Below are 9,545 nucleotides of genomic sequence, written 5' to 3' on the forward strand. Positions count from 1 at the left end.
GGCTAACTGTTGGTCAAAGTAAAGTCCAGCAAAAAGTTGTGTTACATCTATTTTCACTAACGAAATTCACAACACATTGTTGCGTTTTAAATGAGCTCAGCGTTTTTTAAGGAAAGAAGGGAAACACAATCTGCAATTTTCTAATCATTGACCGGATGGGGGAAGTGAACAGCTATTATTGTCGATGAGAAATTGAATTATTTGTCACACTTTACTTCCCCATTTGATAATTAGCCCCCTTGAGAATGACTGTGGTCGGGTCCACCCTTCATTGACATAAGCCCGGAAAAATCATCGACACCCTATTAAAGTGTGGCAAATCACTAAATCCCCTCAGTTGATTTAGGTGTAGACAGACCCAAAGCAGAACTTTGTCCCTTATATCTATAATGAGCAAAATTCTACTGCTTGAGACAGTCCCAGCCGAAATTGGGCCGTGCATACGGTTCCCATTTGTTCCCATTTTTATAGTGAGATTCACACAAGTGAACACCCTTTTTATCAAAGGAAGTCTCATATGTAAAAGAGCCCATTATATTTATTTCAATGCAGGAGGAGAAATTCACAGGGCTCGCTGAGCTACTAACCAAGGTAGCGACCGATGACGGTACGGTGATCATCACATCAGTGAACGAGGCGTGGGCGCGGCCAGGCTCCCTCCTTGACCTCTTCCTCGCAGGCTTCAGGAATGGCGAGGGCATAGCACACCTCCTCAATCACATTCTCATTGTCGCTGTCGACCCAGACGCCTTGGCCCATTGCGAGCTTGTGCACCCGCATTGCTACCTGTACGAGGTCACCTCCGCCAACGTCAGCTCCGCCAACCGCTTCATGTCCAAAAGCTACCTTGAGCTCGTCTGGGCCAAGCTCGGGATCCCGGAGCGTGTCCTCCAGCTTGGCTACAATTATCTCTTCACCGTAAGCTACATGCCTTTAACAGTTTCACGCGATTAAGAGATATTATATGCTCCTTTTTTCTTGTTATGTTTTAATATTTCGAAGAGTGAAATATCATACTCTAGATCTAGGTTATGCATGCCAAGTTAATATTATTCGTGGCAGGATGTGGATATCTTGTGGCTGCGCAACCCGTTCCGGCACATCAGCCTCTACGCCGACATGGCCATCTCGACGGATGGGTTCAAAGGTGACGCTGAGGCCCTGACAAATGAGGGAAACACTGGCTTCTACTATGTTAGGTCGACGAAGAGGACGGTGGAGATGCTGAAGCGTTGGCGGGCAGCGAGGTCGCAGTTCCCCTCCGCCCACGACCAAGGAGTGCTCAACGAGATCAAGGCCGATCTCGCGGATGGTGAGCTGCAGATCAAGTTCGTGTTCCTTGAGACGACACTCTTTGACGGCTTCTGCCAGTTCCACGGAGAGATGAACAAGGTGTGTACTATGCACGCCATGTGCTGCATCGGGCTTGAGAACAAGGTGCACGACCTTAGGAACCTGGCTGCTGACTGGAACAACTACACGAGCTTGGCGCCGATGGAGAAGAGGAGCGGCAAGCATAGGTGGACGCCCCCCAACCGGTGCAAGGCATCGATGAGACAGCACTGATTATGTCCAGCCATATGGGGTGCATGCACACTTGTACTGATAGGTGAATAATATTATTTCCCCTCCCCTTCTTTTATTTTGGAGTACAGGAATGCTTCCACAGACGTGACCCACCTGTCCACACCACATTAACCTCCCATCCTGGCTTTTAGTGTTGGGTCCCTTCCATAATCCAATCAGAAAATGCCACCTCCATCGGTGATTGCAGTCCATAAAAAAGATCGCAACTCTAGTAAAGCCCATAACTAAATGGTCAACTGAGGCTCTCTTCACTTTTGAGTTCTTGCGTTCGTACAAGCCCAGCTGGAGCCCAAGGTAGAAGAAACCTCTGACCGCATGCATGCATACATACAACTAAACATGTGACCGAAGATCCAAATCAATCAACCACAGCTAAAACCGCATCGGCACTCGAAGGTACGGCCGGATGAAATGGGTGCACATGGCATGCATGGCTGGCGGATCACACGTAGTCGTCGTTGATCTATATATGCAACTACGAGTCCATGGCCGGAGTGCATACACGACTCTAGCTCGGTTGCAGAGGGAGAGAGATGGCGCCAAAGGTGAGCAGCCACCGCCTCGTGTCGTTCCTCCTCGGGGCAGCTCTGCCCACCATCCTCCTCTTCCTCGTGGCGTCCGACCGGGTGGGCGAGCACCTGTCCAACGGCGTCTCCGGCTGCTGGCTGGGCAGCAACAGTGCAACTCCGGGGACGGCTCTTGCACCGCAGGTAAAAGATTGGAATTGGTAAACTTTCAACTCCACTCCAGGCTAGCTGTGCGGATCTTTGGAACACGAGGCCAATGCACCCGAATTGAAAAAACATTTTAAAAATTCAAAAAGAGTCAAAACTTTTTTATACCCATAAAAAGACTTATATTTAGAAACGGAGAGAGTAACAAACATGGCCAAGCGTAATACTTGTGTAAAAAGTTCCACGGAGGAATGACTCTCATGGTACCCTTGGCAAAAAAAAAAATTGGGAATAGTAACTTCAATATATTACTCCCTCCATAAAGAAATATCTTTAGTGATCTAAATACTATTGTTTTTGTTTTTTTCTGTCCAGAATTCCACGGTAGGCATTCCTTCATGGAACTTTTCACGTGAATATTACACTAACTCATCTTTGTTACAACAATGTTTCCAGAATTTTTTTTTGACTCTTCTTTAAATTTTTATTTTTTCCCCGATTCGGGTGCAAGGGACACGAGACCCATTGGCTATTTCCGTCCATGCTAGTCCGGTAGTCCCTAAACTTGTGGTATGCAATCGTTCATAGCGACCTTGTACACGTCATCTAAGCATGGTAAATTAAAAAGATGGAAAAGGCTAGGTAATGGTATTGGTTTTCTTTCCAATTTCATCTCACAAAACAATTTTCATTATATTAGTAACACATTTAGAGATACCAGTGAGAAGTATAGGATCGTCCCTCCCCTGTTGTGCAAGTATAGAATTGATCGCTTGACTATAAAACAAGGAAATCTAGTATCCAACTATTAAACCGGATATATTTGGTCCCTCAAGTTATTTGGGATAGTTTTCGGTCATAACATGGCATGGTTTTGATCCCAAAAAAAAATCTACTAGGCGGTGGCAAATCTTGACCCCAGTCATCGCCACACCAGTGTCCATTTTGGCTAAGTGAACGTTGACTTTATCCCACCCTATTTTGGTGCCCAGTTTTATTCCCGTCCATGTCTCTGGTCCAGCTGAACTCTCGCAAGAAATTGGAATATCTCACCTCCTAAGAAACACTCCCTATAAATAAAGCACATGTTATTCTCGGTATTTGTCTATTACCAATAATTTATATGAAAAATATGTGACCACAAGATATAAAATGAATATTATTGGATTCGTAGTTAAATATAATTTCTATGTGTATTTGTTTTGTTATCAAAATGCATTGTTGGCTAACCGTTGGTCAAAGTCAAGCCATGCAAAAGTAAGCATTCTATTTTTTAACAGCGGGAATACACAATACACTGTTGCGTTTTGAAAAAGCTCAATGATTTCTCGAAGGAGAGAAAGGAATACAGTTTGCAATTTCTTAATCATTGCATTGATGGGGAAAATAAACGGCTAATACTATCGACTCAGTTGATTTAGGTGTAGACGGATACAAAGCAAAATTCTGTATTTTCTTTTAGAATGAGCAAAATTATAGTTGCCGAGATGGTTCCAAACTCCATATCGAAACTCTTGCGTGCCTGCATACGGTTAGGCAACCGACATGCAGTTTTTTTTAGAACACGGTACAATCAAAGTCGCTCACATACACGAGCGCAACCAACATGCAGTAGTGCCCATTCGTTCCGGGATTCACAAAGTAAGAGCATCTACAAAAGCAAGTGCCTATTTTTAGCTTCATATGTTTGCCGACAATAGGGAGTCAAGCATCGAACATAGCTGTTCTGATCACGAGCTCACATGAGCTCGGGTAAATAGTAAAATCAAAAGAAAATAAAAAAATCTGACTTTTTGTGTGAAACTTTGAAAAATGTTTCATTGCTTGCAAAATGTCATCACTATATGACATTCGTATAAATTGTGGCAAAAAAATCGATGCTCCAAAACATTAATTTCAAACGCATTTTGGAGCATCGATTTTCTTTCCACATTTTACACGAATGTCATCTGGTGATGAAATTTTGCAAGCTATGAAATTGTCGAAGTTCCACATAAAAAAATCAGAATTTTTATAGTTTTTTCTTGATTTTTTTTATTTTACTGTTCACCCAAGCTCATGTGAGCTCGGGATTAGAACATCACTTTTTCGCAGTCAAGCCCCATTTCATCCCTACAACAGCCCCCCAAAACTTATCCCCAAATTGTCGGGACACGGGCACATGATTGGGTGAGGATGGATAAACATGAAGAATAGAGAAGAAAGAGAGAAGTGGATGGGAGCTAATGTGGTGGACATGTCGAAAACCCAATTTCTCCCCAATATATGGGCCAGATATAGAAATGCCGGACAGTCCAGGCATTTGGAGCAGGTATGGGGAGATACTTTAAATGCGCATATTTGTCTCTGGACATGTCTGGACAATGTATGTACTGCCCGTCCAGACATATGAGGGAGGTTTGATGAGCCTGTTAGAGATGCTCTAAGAGCTTTTTGCATCGAAGGAAGTATCATATCTAAAAGAGCCGAGTATATTTTGTACGCAGGAGGAGAAATTCAAAGGTCTCGCAGCTCTGCTGACTAAGGTGACCACCGACGATGGGACGGTGATCATCACATCGGTGAATGAGGCATGGGCACGGCCAGGCTCCCTCCTTGACATCTTCCTCGCGAGCTTCAAGAACGGCGAGGGCATCGCGCACCTCCTCAACCACACCCTCATCATTGTCGTGGACACTGTCGCCTTGGCCCATTGTGAGGCCGTGCACCCGCATTGCTACCTCCATGAGGTCACCTCTGCCAACGTTAGCTCCGCTAACCGCTTCATGACCAAGAGCTATCTGGAGCTCATCTGGTCCAGGCTCGAGGTCCCACAACGTATCCTACAGCTTGGCTACAACTATCTCTCCACCGTAAGCTACCCCACATATGCCTTTAACATTTTCACAAACTGTTGAGAAACATTGCATTCTCTCTTTTTTTCTCGTTACATTTATTATTTGTTTTTTAGTTATTTTACTTTTTATTATTTCAATGAGTGAAATACCACACTCTATATCTAGCTAGGTTATGCCTTTTCAGTTAATATTATTGTTGACAGGATGTGGATGTCATGTGGTTGCGCAACCCATTCCGACACATCAACCTTTACGCCGACATGGCGATGGCTTCAACGGCAATGTTGATGACCTGAAAAATGTGGGAAACAGCGGCTTCTACTACATTAGCTCGGTAAACCGGACGGTGAAGATGCTAAACTGCTGGCTGGCAGCGAGGTCCCGGTTCCTCTCTGCCCACGACCAAGGAGTGCTAAACGAGATCAAGGCCGAGCTCGCGGCCGGTGACCTACAGATCAAGTTTGTGTTCCTTGACACGGTGATCTTTGGCGGTTTCTGCCAGTTCCACGGAGAGATGGACAAGGTATGTACGATGCACGCCATCTGCTGCATCGGGCTTGAGAACAAGGTGCATGACCTTAGGAACCTGGCCGCCGACTGGAAGAACTACACGAGCCTGGCGCCAACGGAGAAGAGGAGCGGTAGGCCTAGGTGGACATCCCCCAACCGGTGCAAGGCGTCGATGAGAAAACAATGATCAAGTCCGGCCGTATGGGGTGCATGTACACTTGTACTGATAGGTGAATAATATTTTCCCTTTTTTATTTTGGAGAAACGCTATTCTTGGATAAAAAAATACTACATACACACTAATTAAGTTGGACCTGTGTTGGCGATTAGAGGTCAACTGTACGTATTGGTCAATCAAGGAGAAATGACTTTCAATCCTAATGAAATTTGTTGGGTTTTCGCTTGATTCCAAATTTGTATCATAATATAATGTTTCGTTGTGTAGCAACAAAATAAGAAATTCACTTGTTAGACTTTTGCCTAGTTTTATCAGATTTTATTCTTGCTTGAGAGGGTGTATCTTAACATTTCGTAGGCCTATTTGGATACACAGTTTTACCAGTACTAGTTTTCCGTAGACTCGCATAACCGCCTAACAAACTACAACCATGTTTGGGCTTTCCACCAAAAACATGGATAAGTAGGATTTGGTTTCCACAAAACCAGGAATCTGCGTTTTGTGAAAAACGACTAATAGTTGTTTTTGGGAAAACACGATTGTAGAAACCCACCGCAACTGATTTTTTCCAGTTCCTCTTCTTTCGCAACACATCCATTAGCGCTGATTTTACATTCATCGGGAGCTTGGATGGCCGGCGTGCATGCAAATTGACCCTGAGCAACAGCTCTCTACCGTCGGCCTGTGCGTCGATGGAAGTGGATGTCGCCGTCCGCGCGGGCCGAGTGGAAGCGTTCACTGTCGTGCGCGTGTTGTGTTGGCGAGGGGAAGTAGCCACCGCCGTGCACGTACGCCGGAGTCGTCAAGAAGAAGCGGTCGACGCCGTCGCGCGCGGCGAGTCGTCGAGGGAAAGCGGCTGCTGCCGTGCGCTCACGCCGAGTCCCTAGATGGAAGACGTTGCCGTCGTCCGCAACCAGCAACTGAGCTTACCAAACATAGTTTTCTATAAACTAGTTATTCACGAAATAGTAGATAAAACTGGTTTTCCTAGAAATCGGCTAAAACCGCATTTACTATAATCTTGTCGCTAATCTCCTTTATTCAAACAACCACGTAATGTCTCATCATATATCAGCAAAATCCGGAGGCACACGAATGTCCAACATATTTCACGGTGCATAGATGCGCACTGACCGTTCTCGCCCATCGAGGTGCAAACAAGTCTCCGAATACAATGGTTCATTCCGTCATTTTCCGCTGCAAACAAGTCTCCCAAACACCGGTCGGCCCGTGCCGTGCCGTGTCGTGCCTGCTCCTCTACCTCAGTACTACTGTTTCTACGCTTGGATGTTCAGCAAAGCCGCCCTGGCTGAACATTCACCGGGTGACTACGCACAGGTGGTCCAAGGTAGAAACCTCTGACCGCGTGCAACTAAACTATACGTGTCAATAAAAGGAAGCCTCTGAAGAATCCAAAACAGCCACATTTGCACACATAGTCGCATCGTTGACAGGTATACCGGTAGAAAACCGCATCCCCGGCCGCGTCGACAATCGTAGAAATTGCCTGCCCCCTGGTAGCATAGGCTAGCAAGGGATCCACCCCATTGGCCATGGCTGATCACACGTCGTCGATCGATCCTCTCGAAGAACAAGACCAATTCAAATATACAGCTATGACCCGGCCCACCCGTGTAGGCAGTGAAACGGTGGTAGCTTCTCGAGCTGCGACGACCTGCTGTAACCTCTAGCTTGCCGCCTTTGCCTCCTCCTGTAACTTCTTGCCGATCGATCGATCGATCGACGAGCTAGCTATCTCTGCGTCGTGGTTGGGAGAGAGATCGATGGGGTCGATCAAGGAGGGGGGCCTGAAGCTGAGCAGCAACCATGAGGGGGAACAACGGTCGAACTGCGGCTCCGGGGGCGGCGCCTGCACCGCAGCACCATGAGGTAATCAAGTGTTACGCAATCTCGGGTCCGCTAACACCAGCGTTTCCGACCCATCTGCGTCACCAAGCCTAACCGAAGAGCAACACCGACTTATGAAAAGTCTTGGGCCCTTTCCCCCCAAAAGACTAGCCTGTTAGGAGTGGACACCCCCGCGCTTATAAATCGTGTTATGTCTCCTCCCACAACCGATGTGGGACTAAACCCAACAATCTCCCCCTCACACATCGGTCACCCATGGGCCCGCTAACACCAGCGTTTCCAGCCCACCAACCATGACCGACCACCTGTGAGTTCACCGAGATTTATTCCGGGCACCTGGGCTCTGATACCAATTGTTACGCAATCTCGGGTCCGCTAACACCAGCATTTCCGACCCACCTGCGTCACCAAGCCCAACCGGAGAGCAACACCGACTTATGAAAGGCCTTGGACCCTCCCCTCAAAAGACTAGCCTGTTAGGAGGGGACACCCCCGCCCTTATAAATCGTGTTATGTCTCCTCCCACAACCGATATGGGACTAAACCCAACATCAAGAAAGCAAGCACATCGTTTATTTATTCATGCATGCCTGCTCACCTCCACCCAGTTTTTTCTTTTTTCACCTTGCCCTCTTAAGAGCTAGCATTTGCATAACTTCATCACGTATGATGAAGGATTTTTCTTTCGCGGTGAATTTTAAGTTAATCCCAAGCTGGTGCTCTTAATTATGTGTGATCAATTAATCCAATGGCTCAAACTACGATTGCTTCGTTGAAATATCTTCGGAGCAAACGTTCATTGTTTGGGCTCGAGGTGCGATGCACACCGAGGAAGGAGATGAGTGGCGAAGGAGACCTCGAGAGAATGGAAAAGGAGAGAAAAAAGGGGGAGGGGAGGGGATGAACATGAGAGAGGCAACTATCCGTGTCGAGAGAATGTAAGGCCAACTCCAGCGCACGACCCCAAACGGACGTCCGTTTACCTTGGACTCTGTCTGTTTGGGTAGGGTAATGGGTCATGTCCGGGCCTTTCCTGGGATGCGCCGGCCGTGCGCCCAACGCGCGGACGCATCCTTTGGCCGCATCCTGTCTGCCACGGCCAATATGCCCATATATTCATATTCATCAATGTTTAAAACAAGTTTGCACGTCCAAATATTAATTGTCTCAAATAAAATTAGTTTTACAACCCAATCGAAATTGTCTCGAATAAAATAGTTTCACAACCAAATCGAAATTGTCTTGAATAAACATAATGAACCAATACATCTATTGGTTCCCAATGTGATTTCACATGTGCTCAACCAAGTCATTTTGAAACTCCAAATGAGTGTGTCAATCACGCATTTCATGATGGAATTGGATAAATTGTTCAAACGTGGCCGGTTCTTGGTGCAAGGGCTCAACATTTCACATTGAAAATCAAATCCTTGGTTGAAGATGTTGTTATCACGCTCGTCCTCGACGATCATGTTGTGCATTATCACACAAGCAGTCATCACCTATCAAAAAGCATCCCTTCATCCCATGTCAGTGCAGGGTTTCGAACGATACCTCATCGGGATTGAAGCACACCAAAAGCACACTCCACATCCTTTCTAGCACTCTCTTGCATTTGGGCAAATCTCTGTCTCTTCTCACCTTGGGGGTTCGAGATTGTCTTCACAAAAGTTGACCACTGAGGATATATATCATCAGCTAGGTAGTATCCCTTGTTATAGTGGTGGTCATTGATCTCAAAGTTGACTGGTGGGGAGTGGCCTTCTGCAAGCCTTGCGAAGACTGGAGACCCCCTGTATCGAGGCTGTTGTCGTTCAATGTGACCGTGAACGACCAGTGCAGCCACCACAAGATCTTCGTCATCCGATGAATAAATAAAGTGGTTGAAGA

At 46.2% G+C, this 9,545-nt stretch overlaps 1 protein-coding gene and 1 pseudogene across 1 annotated transcript; both read left to right on the forward strand.

Annotated features, from left to right (window-relative positions):
• Nucleotides 1-546: 546 nt before the first annotated feature.
• Nucleotides 547-1,567, forward strand: LOC123076462 (uncharacterized protein At4g15970-like). Its single transcript, XM_044498699.1, has 2 exons — nt 547-918; nt 1,063-1,567. Exons 1-2 carry the CDS (start codon nt 547-549, stop codon nt 1,564-1,566), a joined length of 876 nt encoding a protein of 291 aa, XP_044354634.1. The 3' UTR covers nt 1,567.
• A 553-nt stretch (nt 1,568-2,120) lies between these two features.
• Nucleotides 2,121-5,795, forward strand: LOC123076463 (uncharacterized protein At4g15970-like; annotated as a pseudogene).
• Nucleotides 5,796-9,545: the final 3,750 nt, after the last annotated feature.

The sequence above is a fragment of the Triticum aestivum genome, chromosome 3D (assembly GCF_018294505.1).
Source record: "Triticum aestivum cultivar Chinese Spring chromosome 3D, IWGSC CS RefSeq v2.1, whole genome shotgun sequence".
Lineage (NCBI taxonomy): Eukaryota > Viridiplantae > Streptophyta > Magnoliopsida > Poales > Poaceae > Triticum > Triticum aestivum.

Bases quoted from the DNA above. Each gene is read 5' to 3' on its own strand.
- LOC123076462 (XM_044498699.1), top strand. From the start codon at position 547: ATGCAGGAGGAGAAATTCACAGGGCTCGCTGAGCTACTAACCAAGGTA. The intron at 919-1,062 runs GTAAGCTACATG...TATTCGTGGCAG, and splicing joins GCTACAATTATCTCTTCACC to GATGTGGATATCTTGTGGCT.